This window comes from Panthera onca, chromosome A1, assembly GCF_046562875.1.
Source record: "Panthera onca isolate mPanOnc1 chromosome A1, mPanOnc1 haplotype 2, whole genome shotgun sequence".
NCBI lineage: Eukaryota > Metazoa > Chordata > Mammalia > Carnivora > Felidae > Panthera > Panthera onca.
In genome coordinates this window covers 15601317-15619869 of record NC_138339.1, presented here as the reverse complement: position 1 = coordinate 15619869, position 18553 = coordinate 15601317, and the positions used below count along the sequence as shown (strand labels likewise).

At 35.8% G+C, this 18553-nt stretch overlaps 1 protein-coding gene across 3 annotated transcripts in view; it reads left to right on the top strand.

Moving 5' to 3' along the window:
• Positions 1-6424, top strand: part of CDH18 (cadherin 18) — a 489837-nt gene extending 483413 nt beyond the window's left edge. For 2 of the 3 annotated variants that reach the window (XM_060634394.3, XM_060634393.3), the window contains exon 12: positions 3550-3660. Coding sequence is in view for 1 of the 3 variants with exons in the window: in XM_060634390.3 (XP_060490373.1) it covers positions 3550-4040 (491 nt within the window). In the remaining 2 variants the exon portion in view is untranslated. Of the gene's footprint in view, positions 1-3549 lie in introns of all 3 variants that reach the window. The other variant, XM_060634390.3, reaches the window with a different exon arrangement.
• The last annotated feature ends 12129 nt before the right edge of the window (positions 6425-18553 follow it).

Below are 18553 nucleotides of genomic sequence, written 5' to 3'. Positions count from 1 at the left end.
AGCGCCACTAACTGGTATGACTAATAGCCCAAGAACTAATAAAAGTAATCTTCCTAACTTGGGCCACCTCCTTTCTACCAAACTTAGTACCAACATATGATCATATAAACAAGAATGAAGTGATATTTATGGGTAATAAAATCTTCTCTGGAAAATATTTTGGGGGAATATGTTGGGAGTCAGTATGGAATGTATTCAAATGCAAGCTGTGTGACAGTTCAACTTATGAAAACTCAGACCCCTTTAGAACTCCAAGTGCTTTGGGATTGTATATAAATAAATGAATAAATGAATGAGTGAATGATGTGAGAAAGGAAACACAAAAATGTTTCCCAAAATTTTAATTCCTCCCTAAATAAAATAAATTAGTAAAACACAATAATTCATTTTAATTTTCTTAAATAAAAAGAATATGATGGATTTAAAATTCCTGATCAAACTGAAAGAGAAGAAAATGAAATATACTAGCCCAGAATAAAATAGTCATTAGAATAATGTCCTTTCCAAGGCACCTGGGTGGCTCAGTTGGTTAAGCATCTGACTTCTGCTCAGGTCATGATCTCACAGTTCATGAGTTTGAGCCCAATATCAGGCTCTCTGCTCTCAGCACAAAGCTTGCTTTGGATCCTTTGTTCTCTTCTCTTTCTCTGCCCCAAGCCCTGTTCCTGCTCTCTGTCTCTCTCTCAAAGTTCAAACTTAATTATTATCTATATTTTGAATCAAAATGTATCACAAATATTTTTTTAATTTGGGAAAATAAGCAAATATAACCAAGTATAATAATAAACCCAGTATGATCTCCTATATTTCATTAGGCTGATATGGCACTAATATTGGTGAAGAATTACATCCACAATTTGCTAAGACTGCTGATCACATTCTCCCTGTTATACATGCACATAAATTCCCTTGAAATCAACAACCAACCATTTTAACATAAAGAAAAGTAACTTGATTTATTAACAACGGTAAGACATTTTACTATAATAAACTAGGCAGTCTGTAGAAATAGATGATTTAAGTTAGAACAACCCCCTTTACTTAATCATAAAGATGAACGGAATATATATATTGGATGATAAATCTACACCTCTGAATGGAATGAAGTTAGTTACTTGAGGATGGGGCCCTGAATTAGAAATCTCTAAGCGGGATTTACACTAAAATAAATAGGAAAGTATTAGATGCGTATTCGCTGAATTCAGCAAAAGTCTGTTTTTTTCCTCCCCCAGAAATAAAGTGCTATATTAGATAATGTCTTTCAAGTATAAGCAGCATATTTGGGAAACTATTTTTAAATAGCATGACATTTGTGAAGCAGGGTCACATGTAGTATCAGCTTTTCATTTCCAGCTTTCTTTAAGCATTGCATTCCAAACACAGCCACTCACCACTTCCCCATGTCTGCTGTAATCTCCCCCCATTGTGTTCTGCCATTACTTAGTCAGTATCCTTTTATTCTGGACTTCTCAACATGATTTTCTGACCCTTTCTATAGGCGTTCTGTCTTTTTTTTCCCCTCATTCCTAGAGGCATTCCTTGCCTTTTCTCTGCAAAATTAGATTCTCCAGTACACTGTAACCATCTCTTTCCACATATAGTGAACTTCTCTCACACAATTATCCTTTGCACTTATGGCTTGAAAATCTGTTTCTTTTCCTCTTTCTATTGTCATCTTAAAAGCTCATGCACACTACAATATCTAGTTGAGAAAAAGACAAATCTCATTTATTGTATTATTTAGGGATATCCATAAAAAATGGGTGAAATTATAAAGAGAAACAAGGAAACAGTAATGATAAAGTAAGACTAGAAGTAACTTTTTAGAAGTATAGGGGAAAGGTCAACTTCTGGGGTACTGGCTATGTTCTTTATCAGAGGATAACTAACCTGGTGTTTGTTTGTTTTACAAGATACATATCATTAAGGCTGCCAGATAAAATACGGTATAGAATTGTGAATTTCAGGGTGCCTGGGTGGCTTAGTGAGTTAAGCATCAGACTGTTGATTTTGGCTCAGGTCATGATCTTGCTGACAACATGGAGATTGCTTGGGATTCTCTTTTTCTCTGCCCCTCTCCTGCTTGTGCTCTCTCTCTCTCTCTCTCTCTCAAAATAAATAAATAAACACTAAAAAAATAAATATGAATTTTAAATAAATATATATATGTCTGTAGGTATATATTCGGTGTGTATGTGAATATGTAGCATAAGTATGTCACATGTTATACATACAAATTTTGTTTCTATATATATGTGTATATATATATATATATATTTATCTATGTATATACATATATGTACATTATGTACACACATATACGTGTCCTACATGTCATTTGAATATACTTCTTTGATTATTATACTTTAAAGAATGTTAATAACAATGAACCTAGTAACTGCTATCATAAAACATAGAATACCAGCTGACCAAGAACATTCTGTAGAGCTGAAGTAAAGAATATTGGACCTAATAGCACAAAATAGAAGTGAAGTAATTCTTTCTATTTAGTAATGGCTTCCTATCATCAAATAGAAAGATGTGAAAATACTGAGAAACAGCCAAAGGAAAGTGCCCAAGACCCATTTACATCATTTCATCTAATGGTTGTGACATTATTGATAATAATCCATATGCCCAACTGGTCACTCAGTTCCCCGTTCTGTATTTTTTTTAAAAAACAAAATGGGATATGGTAATGGAAACTCATCCCCTTTGGTGTGAGAAATCTCAGATTACAGTCTAGGTACTTCCACCAGTCACTTGTGTGATCTTAGACTTGGATCTTAGTCATCCACGTTCTCTTGAGCCTCAGTTTCCTTGAGGAAAACCACAGTTTGCCATGAGGATTAAATTACAAAGTTATGTAAAAAAAAATGGGCAATGTAAAAAATTCCTGTGAAATAAAAGTTAGGTACAAATAAAATAACATATTGTACAGCTTGATAGATATATGCAGTTATGAATGTCTGATGATATTATTCTAAAGGGTGATGGACAAGAGAGATCAACCATGTAAAATATTCCTGGTTTGATTTCCTACAAAGCATCAAAAGTAAAGGGTTTAAGGTAGGGGTTCCTTCTTCCCATTTAACAGAAACTGAAAAATCTTTCCTTTAGTGTATATACCTAGAAGGATTAAGAATCCATAGATAGAACAACATACACCATTATTCTTCCAGCCAAAATTCCATTTTGCTCTTTCTTCCTCTGTTTCCCTCAGTGTGAAGACCAGATGGTTAGCCCAGAGTGAACTAAGAATCCTAGATACATAACAAACGTGAATGTTACGTTTTTCTAAAGAAGATCAGTGATTCTCAATGCTTTAAAGGGATATTTTTATTTTATTTTTTACATTCCTTGAGATGATAAAAAAACAAAACAAACAAACAAACAAACACTTCAAATGTTTTCCAGAGAGCGCAGAGATCAGGGTTGTGTTACAATGCACGCCTAAACGAAATGTAGTTGGTGACGTTGCTGATGTCAAGTCTACAAGAATTTCCTTCCTTTCTTCTAACTCTTCATCCTCTTTCCATTTTTCTTCAGCAATTGTAGTCCTTTTTATCACCCTGAGACGCAGCAAAAAAGAGCCCCTGATCATTTCAGAGGAGGACGTGCGAGAGAATGTGGTCACCTATGATGACGAGGGGGGCGGGGAGGAAGACACCGAGGCCTTTGACATCACAGCCTTGAGGAATCCTTCTGCCGCCGAGGAGCTCAAGTATCGGAGAGATATTCGACCCGAAGTGAAACTCACCCCCAGACACCAGACATTGTCCACCCTAGAAAGTATAGACGTTCAGGAATTTATTAAGCAAAAACTGGCAGAAGCCGACCTAGACCCCAGCGTCCCCCCTTATGACTCTCTTCAGACTTATGCCTACGAAGGTCAGAGATCGGAGGCTGGTTCCATCAGCTCTCTGGATTCAGCAACCACACAGTCAGACCAGGATTATCACTACCTTGGAGACTGGGGACCCGAATTTAAAAAGTTAGCCGAACTCTATGGAGAAATAGAATCTGAAAGAACAACTTAGGGGGCTAATTCTGGCAAACCTTCTAGAATTTGCTTCCTGAGCAAGTGGAGATATAACCTCAGCAATGGCAAGGAAGACACATGGAAACAGTACTTGGAACTGAGCAAGCTGGCCACAGCTGTAGAAACAAGTGCCCTTTTCATGATCGAAATGGGGTCAATTTATCAGAAGAGTCAAATTAAAAAAAAATACATACAGAGAAAAAGCTATTGTTCCTTGTGTATATTTTCAATTGCTCAATAAAGTCTGTGGTACTGTTTAATTTAAGAATACCTGAATGAAGCCAAACAATGAAGTTTGTTTCAATATCTTGTGATTTCTTTTCGAAGGCAAAACTAAACCCAAAGGGTCCAAATCACTTAGGACTAGGGGTGGTATGCTGAGAAATGAAGCTTGTGCAGGTAATCGGGACCTCGTTTGCCACTTCTCTGTGTGGACTCTTGAGACCCACACTCTGTTACTGTGCAAGATCTTATTAGCATCGTGTTGTGTTCAAATGCCATGAGGTTTATCCAGTATACCGGGTCCCGCCACCATGGACTTGTATGCACCATTTTCCTTTGCCCTCCCCACTTCTTTTCTCCATACGAAATCGATGGAACATGGGGACTTGCTGCTTGCTCTCTAATGTATGCAATTTCTGTGCACCACTTGTGCACTGCTCTGAAGACAGAGACCACTGTCTCTGTCCTGCCTGCCCTCCTTTATTTTCACAAAAGAACCCCCGCCCTTGTTGTGTTTGTTTGTTTGTTTGTTTTTAATGGATAGAATGAATGGTTTCAGTAAGATATACTCAGATAATCTGATATGTCAGGGAAAGGTTTAATTTAAAAAAATAGTCACACACCTTATCCTGCATAAAACATTGGAAAACTCGATTATTTTTTCCAGTCCCTTTGCTTTCGTACATTGAACTCCGCGGTTTGGATCATTCCGATACCTAAAATTAGCTGTCGAACATTTTGCTGGTTGGTTTAGACGTCGGTTTCATTTGCTTATTTGTATGCACCTCACACGGTAGCAATGTAATCTGAAAAGATGATACTCCAATTTGAATAATTCTTACAGACTTTGGATCGGCTGACCTTTATTCCTTACACACGTTCAGATTGTCCCTGTCTCACTGACTGCTTAGCTCTTACCTGTTTGGGATCTACGGCAAAATGTATAAAACTGAAGGCAAAAATATAGCAGCTTCACAGTTACTATCCTTGGAAACGTACCTCAAGGTCTCTGAGCTTCAGGGTCCCAAACTGCAAAGTAGATATGGTAAAGACTTCGTGCCTCTGTCCCGGGCTTGTGTGGGGATCAATAAGCATCTGTAAAAATGCTTTGCGCACTGCAAAGCGTTCTATTGTGTAAAGGCTTGCAGGCGCTATCTGATTTTCTAATTCTATTAGCTTATAAATATATAGTTCCATACATTTGAATAAAATATTATATTATCGTGAGAGAATTTCATAAAACTTTCAACAGTGAAGCAACTGCTAGCTAAACATATAATACGCAAGTTTAATTATTTTGGTATTTTCCCAAATAAACTAATTTTCTTCAATTTTCTCGGTTTTTTTTTTCTCTAAAATTGTTTAGATTATATTTTGCTGTTGTTGCTAAGCATAATGGTCCTATCCTCCAGACATGACCATATTTATATATTGCAGATAGATTGGAATTTTGAAACCCACAAATTACGAATTATCGCAAAGAGGAATCTATCCTTTGCTCTTTGAAATTTATCAAAATCTAGCGTCCTCAACGTTACATGGCATTTTCTGTCTGATTCTACCTATGTGCAAAATTTAAATTTTGCCTCTGTTTGCAACTGCCCTGTGCTATCATATTTCAGTTTTGAGGTGTGGGAAGTGAGTTTAACTTGAATAATTCTGTGTTCTAAGCCTGAGGAATAAAATTTAATTTAAGTTTTTTACAACATTTTAGCTTTCCAGATGCTGCTTTATCATTTTTTATATAGTAATGGTGTGATTTCTGGTATAAAACTGTATCAGAAGAAACACTCAGGGGCTTTGGGGAATAAGCTCTGGAGATACATACTCTGATTACACTGATATTGGACTACATTCACCATGAAAGTAGGGTACACCTTTGGAGAACTACTATGGATTCGGGTGTTAGGACTTTCCATTATGCAAAGAGAAGCTGGAAGGTCAGGTTTTGGAACTGCATTACGTTAGGCTTTGGATTTAGATCTTTGATAAAGTATTCACAACCTTTATTTTGCTTTGTTTTGTTTGATTTTGATTTGTTTTCTCAATATTCACCCGGTAACTTTACAGATGGGGGTTTGAAAGATGAAAATGTATATGTATGTTTAACCATTTACATAAAAGCCAAGGTCCTCTGCATGGTTTTGGGTACTAAAATACTTTCCAGATTTTGTGGGGGGGAAAAAAGCAACTCAGTTCCATCTAATTTTATTTATTTGTTTGTTTCATTGTTTTTTTTTTAATTTTTTTTAAACGTTTATTTTATTTTTGAGACAGAGAGAGACAGAGCATGAACGGGGGAGGGGCAGAGAGAGAGGGAGACACAGAATCGGAAACAGCCTCCAGGCTCTGAGCCATCAGCCCAGAGCCCGACGCAGGGCTCGAACTCACGGACCGTGAGATCGTGACCTGAGCTGAAGTCGGATGCTTAACCGACTGAGCCACCCAGGCGCCCCTGTTTCATTGTTTTTAAAGTTGTTTTTTTTTTTTTTTTTTAATTTATTTTGAGGTAGAGCATGGGCAGGGAAGGGGCAGAGAGGAAGGGAGGGAGAGACAGAATCCCAACCAGGCTCTGCACTGTGAGTGCAGAGCCCAGTGCAAGGCTTGAACTCACAAAACGTGAGATCATGACATGAACTGAAATCAAGAGTCAGATGCTTAAATGACTGAGCCACCCAGGCGCCCCAGATCCATATAATTTTAATTGCACATTACAATGATAATGGATTTCTTCTGAGCTCCTATGTAATATTAAATCTAATATGGAGGCAAAATAGAGCTTCTGTAGCCCTGAGATACTATATTTCTGTGTTGATTCATTCTAGAATTTTGTTAGTGTAAGCATTCCAAGTGTATATTTTATATGAACTCTGAAATCAGGCAATTATATCATTATGAATTAGATCTCATTTTTTTTTCTGCTAGTTTGGGATAAGAAAAAAATGATATATAAATGCTCTGCAAATAGACTTAACTAATTTTAACAATATCTTGCTTTAAAAACTCCAGTTTGTCAGTGTCAGAAGAAAATTCTCAATGACGTTAGTGTGCAAAGAGTTTGCATATGAACTCTGAGTATTTAGTAGCCACAGACAGTTAGCTATGAATCGTATGTGACTCCATATAGAATCAGCTATGGAATCACTCACGTATCTTGAAAAACACATTTTGTAAGGCTTAGTTGCTATTTACACATCTAAATAAAATATAGCTTTGAAATCAATTTACTTATTTCTAATAAAATAATTTCCTACACAGACCCTATACAAAACGGTGGCTACTAATTAGAGAATTATATAAACAGTTATAATAATTTTTTATCCAAGGTGTTTTTTTATGAGAATTTTTAAATTCCAGATAGTCTTTGTGCAAACACTGGAAAATTAATAGCTCTTTCAGGAATCACTAAAGATGTAGTGTCAGAAATTCTTTCTATAAGAAATCTGTACAAACACAGATTTGAGGTGGAGGTTGACAACAAAATTACCCTTAAAATAAGGCTCTATAAAAAATTAACTTATGACTTTTCTTTAACCTGGTTAAAAGAAGAAAAATATTCTGAGGGAAATTGCATTCACATAATCACACACACACACACACACACACACACACGCACACACACACACAATATGGCTTCTTGAAAAATATTTGGAGAGTAAAAGAATATTCAAAGTAGTGACTTGGATATTGATGTGATCCAAATATGTGATGTGTATACAAAATTTTAGTACTCAACATGTGAACAATTGGCCTTTATTTTGTATCCAGTCTTGGGCTAACCTTTTAGTTCTGTCAATGATTAGGGCTGATTCACAAGGGTGTTTACACAGAGCAGACAAAATTGTTCTAAATCAAAATTTTATAAATGATGATTTAATGGACACAGTGCAGCCATTACACATTAGCAAATGCTTTGCGATCTTTTGTATACCACCATGTAGTCAGAAATATGGGTTGAAAGGGGAAGGTATATTGAGTCCACCATTTTTAGCAGTGTAGAAAGCTTCAAAACAATTACTCAGTGTTAAATTTGTTCTTACAGACCTGCGTAGGTTTGATTTGTTGTCTCCTTTTTGGCTTAGTTGAATATATAGAGAAAACAAACTGGAATTCAGATAGACTCATTCATTTCAACAGCTATCAAGAAGTGCCAGTTAAGTAAACAGGGTAATAGGTATAGTGGAACACACATGTATCCAATATTTTGGGGTAAGTAGTCCTTGCTTTTTAGTATGGACAGTGCTTGATTAGCTATTTAAGAAATTAGAACTCTAAAGCTGATTATTCTGGAAAAAGGAAAGAGTCCCATATTTCAAACTCAAATTGTACTTAGCTTCAAGGTATGATAACATTCAATTAACTCACTTGGCTTTCAATTTCAAGAACAGAACAAATCTCAGAATAGTTCTTGGGAAATATGCAACTCAAATTCAAAGTTTCTCTCTCTCTCTCTCTCTCTCTCTCTCTCTCTCTCCCCCCCCCCTCTTTTATCCTTTAGGATTAAAGGCAAATTAAATATTATCTGAAAGAAACAAAACCATTTCAACTTTTATTTTCCACCTCATCTGCAGAAGGTAAATCTTTTTGCAACGTAAATTTAGAAATCTTCTAAACCCTAGAGCCAAAAGTAGCTCACAACCATTTGAAGATAAAACTACCACAGAAGCCACTCTTTTCCAAAGATTCCAAATACATCATTTTTAAATGAAAATTCAGCACTCTTTAACATGTGAAAAGATGTATTCTTAACTTTTACTTATATCAGTGAAAGATGTAGTTTTGTTGTTGTTTTTTAAATAAGGAAGAGATCAGAGGGAAACAACACATTCTTCTTTGAAGCATTAATACAGGGGGAAAAAAGTGCTCTTAGGCTAGTAAGGCATGATTACATTTATCTACTTACTGAGTCTACAAAAATGAAGGGTCTTTACCCTTCAACACTACAAAGACAGCAAACCTATTTTAGTAATGATTCATTTTTAAAGTCTTAGGTGAGAGTGAATGGAGAAAATAGGCATTTAAGGACTCTCAAAATTATATCCTGTGAGGAAGGCATGTGCCATTTATAGATTAAAGTGGGTTCACCAAATGGTCTAGTCGTATTGCTCAGCAATATTAGCTTTGGAAGTAAGAAAATGGGCCATAATAGTTAGTGTTACCCAAATAATTTCATCAAGGCAATTTTGCACATGTCAAATGCATCAAATTCTTACTCTAAATCATCTACTATCATTTTCAAAGTGCTTTTCAAATGTCTTAGTTTCAAACAGAAATTCACTCGATCTAACATTTATTAATTGAGTAAGTTCATCTAATGATGCAGTACATGTAAGATACTATTCCAGGCACTGAAAAAGATGTAATATACATGAACATTATATATATGTATATTATATGTATGTATATTATATATATATATATATATATATATATATATATATATATATATATCTTGATGGTATGTTTTATCAGCAATGAAATTAGAGTCTCTCTTGAGAGTTAAGGCTGACATATAAAAAGCTATAGACAATATAATATAAAGCAAAAAGTGGCAAGTGTTCTAAAAGAGTCTTTTTTTTTTTTTTTTTTTGGGACAGAGAGAGAGACAGAGCATGAAGGGGGGGGAGGGGCAGAGAGAGAGGGAGACACAGAATCGGAAACAGGCTCCAGGCTCCGAGCCATCAGCCCAGAGCCCGACGTGGGGCTCGAACTCACGGACCGCGAGATCGTGACCTGGCTGAAGTCGGACGCTTAACCGACTGCGCCACCCAGGCGCCCCTGTAAAAGAGTCTTGAACACCATACTAGGGAAGTTCCCAGGATCACTCTGAAAGTGTGTCAGTACTGTGCAAAACTGGGAGCACTCTCTATAGGACACGAAAATGATATAGGGCAAGGGGGGAGTAGAATAGAGGGGACAGCTTATGCAAATGTACAAAGGTAGATTATTCTATATGGAATAGAGGATTCATTCAGGGAAATAATGATAATGCAGGATGTTATGAAAACTTGGATTTAGATTTAAGGTAATTGAATGAAATCTACCCATTAAGCAATGTCATTGAGTTTATTTTCCCCCCAAACAGAACAGTGATGGTGGCCAGATTTCTCTTTTAGGTATCTGAGTCTTTTATTAACATCTATGATTCAGTGAAGATATATTAAAGAAAGATTCTATAGTTATGTATACCAGCAGAAGAAATATTAGACCGACTTAACTCATTTCCAAAGGATGATTACTTATTTTAGGAAAAATTCATAGGTGATGTACATTGCAGGTTTGATTGTTGGAGTCATCTTATCAATTTATTCATTATAATACAAATAAATTAAAATGAGGGCAAAAAATATTTCTGAGGGCAATATTTATTCATATAAATTTGTTCTTAACTGGATAAATGTATCATTATAATCATTGTTTTAGGTAGAAAAATATTTCAAGAAAAAAAAATAATATCCAAATACCAAAGACTGAGCAGAGGCCTTATTAAAAGTACCAGTTATTGTTTAATAATTATTTTTAATACCTAACAAAAGATGTCACATGCTCTAGGGTTTCATAATATAAAAATTTCCATTTGGATTTATTTTTAAAAGGTGGCTATCATTCAACAGAAAGATTCAATAATTTGTTAATATCACAGGTAGACTTAGCCTGAAAGCCCACCTTTTATACCTTCTATTTCTCACTTTTTCTTCCTTCACATTTACTTGCCTTTTTTTTTTTACGACCCCTGAGTAGCTGTGTTTGAGCAATTTCTATATTTCATGTATTTTTCAGAACAAATTCAAGAAAATGTTTTTCAGAAATAGAAAGTAGTTATCATGTTATTTTCAGGGTTTTGATTTTCAATGCATTTTCTCCCCCTCTGTCACTAATCATGCTCTTCCTCACCAAAAAGTAATAAACGAAAATTGCATTCAGAAAAATACTCTGTGAAAATCACTTTTTGAGCTTGAGGTTTCATTCCATGATGGGACTGGGTTTTGTCACTCTCGCAGCCCTGTGCATCTGCAGACCCTTGGGATTCATTCTGACTTCATTTTTTCCAAGATACCCGGGGTGAGGGGAACGTCATTTAGTTCATTTGAAATTTATTTCAAATATTTCAAAAGGCTTTGAATATATTTCCTAAACCATTGAAATTATAAATTAAAATAAAGCTTTACTCTTTGCAAATCATTTTCAATATCATGCTTTAAATGTTCAAAGTACAATTGTCGTTTTCAAAACAGAAGTGTAATTTGGTCGATACCCTTTCCTTCATTTAAAAGAAAACTTAGATAATTATTTTTCTGAAAAATTAACACAGAGTACATCTCCCAAATTCCATCACCTAAGTTATGTTTTCTGTTTCTGATTGCACACATTTCACAATGATTTGACAATGGTAGTATGCGACAAACAGCATATCAATAAAATACCACATTAAAAAGTACTTTTCATTGTACCTCATAGTTCAGTGCTTAATCTTCTTTTAATTTGTATTTCACTAAATTCTCCTCAGAATATGATTTCTGAGGCTTGGAAATACATATACTCCTTCACCTGCCTCCTACCATTCGCCATTTTGTTTCACTCAGTCAGTCTTAAATTAGTCACCTGCCTCATCTGTATCAGTTTCTGTTTGAGAGAATCAATGATACAGGAAAGAGAAATTCTTTATTGGGACAAACCGTCTTGAAAATAACCAGGTCACAGCTCAACTTTCCTTTTTTTTTTTCTTTTTTTTTTTTTTTTTTACAGCTCAACTTTCTTGAAAGTTTTGAGTTAAAATATGAAACTGAAACTGGGGGGAAAAAAAAACCCTTAGGTTTAAGAATCTAGGATTCAGAACACATATTGGGAATCTCTGTATGTACTTGCATGAGTTTAAATGTCAGTGAAAACATTGTTTAAATTCTCCTTCAGTTTCAAATGGAAAGAGTAATATATTTATCTCACAGAATTGTTAGGAATACCGGATGTGTTTTTTGTGTATAAACCACAGAAATGAGAACATTTCCTTGGCAAGTTGAGTAATCTTATGGGTTCTTTTTCTTTTTCTTTTTCTTTTTCTTTCTTTCTTATTTTTTTTTTTTGGTCCCCTCCCTGGCCTCAAAAAATTATTACTTGGGTTATATACTACAGGAATGAAAGCTCTGCATAGTCTCAAAACAGGCTAAGCACAGAGATACGTTCTTCATCCAAGGAGGCAAAGAAAAAGAGCCATTCCAATATTAGCCCCCTGGATCCTTCTTTTCACCATTCAGAGGACAAAAGAAATTATAATCTCTATTTAACTGTATGTATTGGATTTCCCTCAATACCTTTAGTACACAAAAATCTCAACAAGATTAGACTAATACATTAGAATTACGTTATGAACCATACATACTATTTATTGACTTCTCTGTTTCAGAATATATTTTATAAACACAGGTTTCTCTTGTAATGTAATTATTAAAAAATGTGCAAGGTAGTTTTATGATTTTTTTGTACAAACAATAAAAATATTTAGATCCAAGGTATTTGGTAGTTTATAAAAAACTCTTAAAATGCAAGGGAAACAAAACTCATAGCATAGCTATGGAATATATTTTGCATGAACAAAGAAACACACTTCTATGACCTCTGGGAGGTCTTTGGCAAAAATCACAGGAACTCTATCATGTACAAAAACACTATGTTATTTTATAATAATTAATAAACAACCCAGAATAATAAATAGTCCAATATCACACAGTGCTTGCAAATTCGTGAATAGAGCAGATATGATGCCTAACATAGAGGAAAACCTGCATCTCCTTTGAAATCTATCTTCCTCTCTATTTTATCCACAACCTAGGAAAAGCTGGTTGTTGATTGCTAGTTACGCATTATTCATTGTGGTATAGTGGTCTCTCCAGTAGAGAATAGAGCCTATTCCCCAATTTCAATCAAAGAAGAATGTTCCTATTTAAGGAGGCATTGAACAAAATAAAAATGATTTTGTAAAGGCTACTTCATTGTCAGACAATAAAACTTCATATTCTACATGTAGGAAAGGAAACACTTGTTCTCAGAAAAGATACCTTCCTTTTGAAGAAATTAATGTCAGTGCATTTCATTAGGACACAGCAAGTTAAGAATATTAACTCAAGTCTTGTTGGAAACAACAGCATATTTTGAGGAACTTTTGGATTTCCTCTGTATCCCAGTCATACACCAGCCCCTCTCTGTCAAATGGCGGCCTAATCTTCTTGTTCACCGAAAGGTAGATGTCACTAATTAAGTAAAATAACAGAAGTCCACATGTTTCTCTTTCTCTTTCCCAAATCTTATTTTGTCTCAACAAACAAGTTTGACATCTAGGACATTTCAAAAATCCCTCTGCAGTCACCTTCAATAGCTACGTATTTCTCTGTCAGTTAAAGAATTGTTCTCTCACATTTTCATTCAGCCTTTACTCGAAGAAAACCATTGAAGAATTTGTTTTAAAGCAACATAGAAAAGGAAAATCAAAGTGTTGGTGAAGTACTACGGTTTTCTGAGAGGGTTACACCCTCGCACATTTAATCACTGATTTTCACCAGCGGCTTCTTAAAGACGACTGACCAACAGCCTAACCAGGTTACGCTTAATTGTTGGAAGAACACATTAAATAATGAGGGAACTGATTTCTTCACCCCCCAGATAAAAGTTATGACATTATTACCATAGAACAGAACCTGACTGTAGAGCAAAGGAAGTAAACAAGGAATTGTGGGGGTTTTTTGTTTGTTTTTGTGGGGCTTTTGGGAGTATAGCTGACACACAAGTTTACATTACTTTCAGGTGTACAACATAGTGAATCAACAAGTTTATTTGTTACGCTGTGCTCACCACAAGTTAGCCACCATTTGTCATCACACAACGCTAGCTATTACAATGTCATTGACTATATTTCTTGTGCTGTGCCTTTTATTCCTGAGACTTCCTGTTTTGCAAAATACTAGGGACCATGCCAAGAAGATTAAAGCCAGAGGTAGGTAGAAAGAGATTCGAGTGCTTGTCCCTGGAGATATTTTCATCTCCCAGTGGGGCGACTAAACATCCGTGGGCAGCATTAGGGAGCGTAGAGACAAGGATTTCACTCTGTTCAGTCATATTTTTAAATAAAAACACTTCCGGGGGCTCCTGGGTGTAAAGTAAATCTTTGTTAATGAGAAAAAGCACTTACTGTGGGTCTCTCCTTAGGAAAGCTCCCAGTGTTGAATTTTCAGACAGAAATTGGAAGAAGAAATAAAGGTACCCTGAAGAATTCATGTGTGCAATAATCTGGGGCCACACAGGGGGAGGTGAGGGGGGAGAAAAGTGAGATTCTTAATTCTTGGATCAATTGTTTAGTATTTATAGGAATATTCAGATTTTCTAATTCTTCTTTAGTGAGTTTGGGCAAAATAATACTTTTGTAGACCCTTGTCTTTTTAAAATGTTCCAAATTTTTAGCAAGAAGGCATTTGTATTCTCTTACTATCTTTTTAATACGTAGAGCATCTACATCTATCTCCTTTTTATCATCAAATGTTTTTCAACCTCTCCCCTTTTTTAATTTGAAAGAATTTTGTCAAATTTATCACTTTTAATTGAATATATTCAACTTTTGTATTTTATCTATAGCATATATATATATATATATATATTAATTTTCTGATTTCTGCTCTCAGCTTCATTCTTTTTTAAATTAGTATGCTTTATTTGGCTTTATTAATTAATCTCTATTGGATACTTAAAGTTTAAAACCCAACTCATTTAAATTAAGATTTTCTTATTTTCTAATATTTGTCTTCTGAGACACAAGTCTCTTCCCCAAGTGTTTTATCTCTATCAGGGCAATCCTCTTTGCTATAACAGACACAATGAAAATCTTGGTGGTTTATCAGAATAGAAGTTTATATCTTGCTCTGGTAAAGTCTGTGTTCTCAATTGATAGTTAGATCTCCCCAGGCTGTGATCCATGCATCCAGTCACCTTCCATTTTATATTTCTGATACCCCCTAGGACTTGGAATCCAATGTCCTGTATCCAGTTGCCTTCATGGAAAAGACAGACTGATCCACTCATATTCTATTTGGTGAGATCTGCTACCATAACTTACCTAGATGCAAGAAAAGGTATGAAATGTCACTGCCTATGGCTCATTTGGGGACTGATCATGTATGCATCCTCTGCCTACACATGTCAAAATTCTAGACTTCCGGTAGTAAAGGAGACGGTCAAAATAAATCATATTATTTTTTCACAAACAGTTTAGGTGTTATAAACCATGCTTACCAGTTAGGGAATAGTGGGAAGTCTTCCAAAGTCTAAACCCTTAGATGTTATCCAAGGAGTCAAATTGCAAGCAGACCTTTGTAAGGAAAGCACTCTTAGGCTTACTATATGCATTGTTTACTGAAAACTTGCTATGGTGTTTTGGGGAGAAAATATAAAATTTCTCACCATTAAATAGTTTAGATTTAGGGTTTTTTTTTTGGTAAATGTTCTTTATTAAGGAAGTTCACAATTATGCCTTGTTTGCTGAGAGGATTTTTTTAAAAAAAATCATCACAAATGTGTGTATTACTCAGCCTTCTCTAGAGAAGCAGAATTGATAGGGTGTGTGTGTGAGGAGATTGATTATAAGAAATTGACTCAAGCAATTATAGAGGCTAGTTAGTATAAAATCAGCAGTGTGGGCAGCAGGCTGGACATTTAGGAGAACCAAGGAGGTACAGATGAAGTATAAGGCATTCCACTGGGGAATTATCTCTGCTGGAGGGAGCTGGTCTTTGTATTTTATTCAGGCTTTCAGCTGACTGGATGAGGCTTGCCACATTATGAAGGGAAAACTGCTTACTCAAAGTTCACAAATTTAAATGTTAATCTCACCTGAAACATCCTCCAAGGGATACACACAAGAAACCATGATGGGTGTCAGATTTTGTCAAATGCTTTCCCTGCCTCAAATGATATGGGTACGTGACTTTGGTTTTCTTTAGCCTGTTGATATGGAGGATTCCACTGACTGATTTCTAAATGTTACAATAATTCTTGGCAATCAGAAATAAATTTCACTAAGTCATAGTGTATAATGTTTGTATATTGTTGCACAATAAAAATGTTGTGTAACCTTTGTTCTGGACTCCTAAGATAGAGCTTCTAAAGCTTTTGGATTTTATGAGTGATAGGAGTGTCTTTGTTATTCATTGGGACCCCTAGAATCACACCATAGTTAATACTAATAAAGTAACCTATGATGGGCCTCCAAATAGTTTCAGCATGGGTAAAGTATAAGAGCTGACATACCAATAAGACAAATCACATGAGTAGATGATCAGATCTTTGAGCCAGGTGCTATCAGCTCAAGCTCTGGGGAGTGGAAGGGGATGGGACATTACATATAGTCACTTAGACAGCATTTCAATCATACCTACATAACAGGACCCCGTAAAAGCTCTGGACAACAAAACTCAGTTGAGCTATTCTGGCTGGTGATCACATTGATGAGTTAGGAGGAGGATATGTTCCGATTCAATGGGATAAGGACTTGAGATCTCCTCATTTGGTATCCTTCTTGATTCCTCCTGTAGGTCCCTTCATCTGGCTGGTCCTAATCTGAATCCTTGATAATAAAATGGCAACTGAAAACATGATATTTTTCTAAGTTCTGCACATTGTTCCACTAAATTATAAAACCTGACAGAGTTGTGGGAATCCTAAAACGTATAGCTATTCGGTCAGAGTGCTAGTAGAATGGGGACCTCTGAACTTGTGGCTTGTGTCTAATTTGAGAGCATTCTTGTTGGGGACTGCACCCATTACCTGTAGAGTCTGGATTAACTCTGGGCAGTTAGTGCAGGAGTTGTATTGTAGTATTGCATATACCATGTTGGATTCAATTTGCTAAAACTTTGTTGCAGATTTTTACATCTATGTTCATGAGATTTATTACTCTGTGGTTTTCCTTTCTTGCAATATCTGGTTTTGGTATTTAGATAATGCAGAATTTATAAAATGAGTTCTGAAGTGTTCCCTCTGCTTCTGTTTTCTGGAACAGATGCCTGAGTATTGCTATAATGATTCCCCACGTGTTCAGTAGAATTCACCAGTGAAATCAATTAATTCTGGTTCTTTCTTTTCTGGGAGATTATTAATTATTGATTAAAAATTTTTAATAGATGTGCCTATTGACAATATCATCCTCCTTGTGTTGGTTTTAGCAGTTTATATATTTTAAGAAATTGCTTCATTTCATCAAATTGTTAAGAGTTAATTATAACATTCCTTTGTTATCCTTATAATGCCCCTATGATAATCTCCGCTTATATTGCCCTTCTTTTCTCGTATGTTGTCTACTTTTCTCATTAGTGCCCTTAACATATTACCCACAAGTCTCTTATATGCCCAAACCTTTGTCATATCTGGGTTGGATTCTGATGCTTGCTTAGTCTGTTCAGATTGTGTTTGCTTCCCTTTCAATATGTCTGGTAACTTTTGGTCAAAGGCCAAATATGATTAATTGGGTATCAGAAACTCAGGTAGGTAGGTCTTTTGAGGTTTTACATTCATCTGACCAGGAGTTGGGTACTGTTGAATGTTTGTGCTACCTGCACATGGCAGAGAATTCAAAATCCTCTAGTGTCCTTGTTATAATTTTTCCTGTTCCCTTGAACTCCTCCTTCAGTAGAACCTGTGCCTTGCAGCTCTATCAGTTTTAATCCACTGTTATTAAACTGTAGACTTGTTTATATGGAGGTAAGAAGTGGGGAAGGAGAAGTGTCCTCTAATCGCATGATTCAATCGATGCATTGTAATCATCTGTGTCCTTGGGCTGTGATATTTTTCACAAATTCTTCTTCGATAACCCCCTTCCTTAGCCCTAGAGATGAATGGAGTTAGGTAACTCCTCTTCCCCTAGGTGGGATAATGCTCTCATAAGCCTTTCCTTTCCCCCTTTCCTTTGTTACAAAGAATACTCTGTGCTTATTTCTCAATGGTTGATTTTCCCCTCACCTTGCCAGAGCCAGGAAGATTCATTGGCCCTCTGATGGTGTAAAAACCTGATAAAGTTCCTGTAAGCGAAACTCACAAAATTGTAGAACCCCCACGGCTAAGCCCCCAGGAGTTTCTCATCCTAGTTAAAAGCAACATCTAGTAATTTATCAAAATTGCCACGTGAGTGTCCTTAGCCACTTGCACACATGGTTTCTGATGCAGACAAGCAAATCTTGGCTGTCATTTTGTGTATTTGCATATCTCTCTACATTCCTGTGTGGCAGTGTGTCCTGAGGCCTTCCTCTGCTAGGT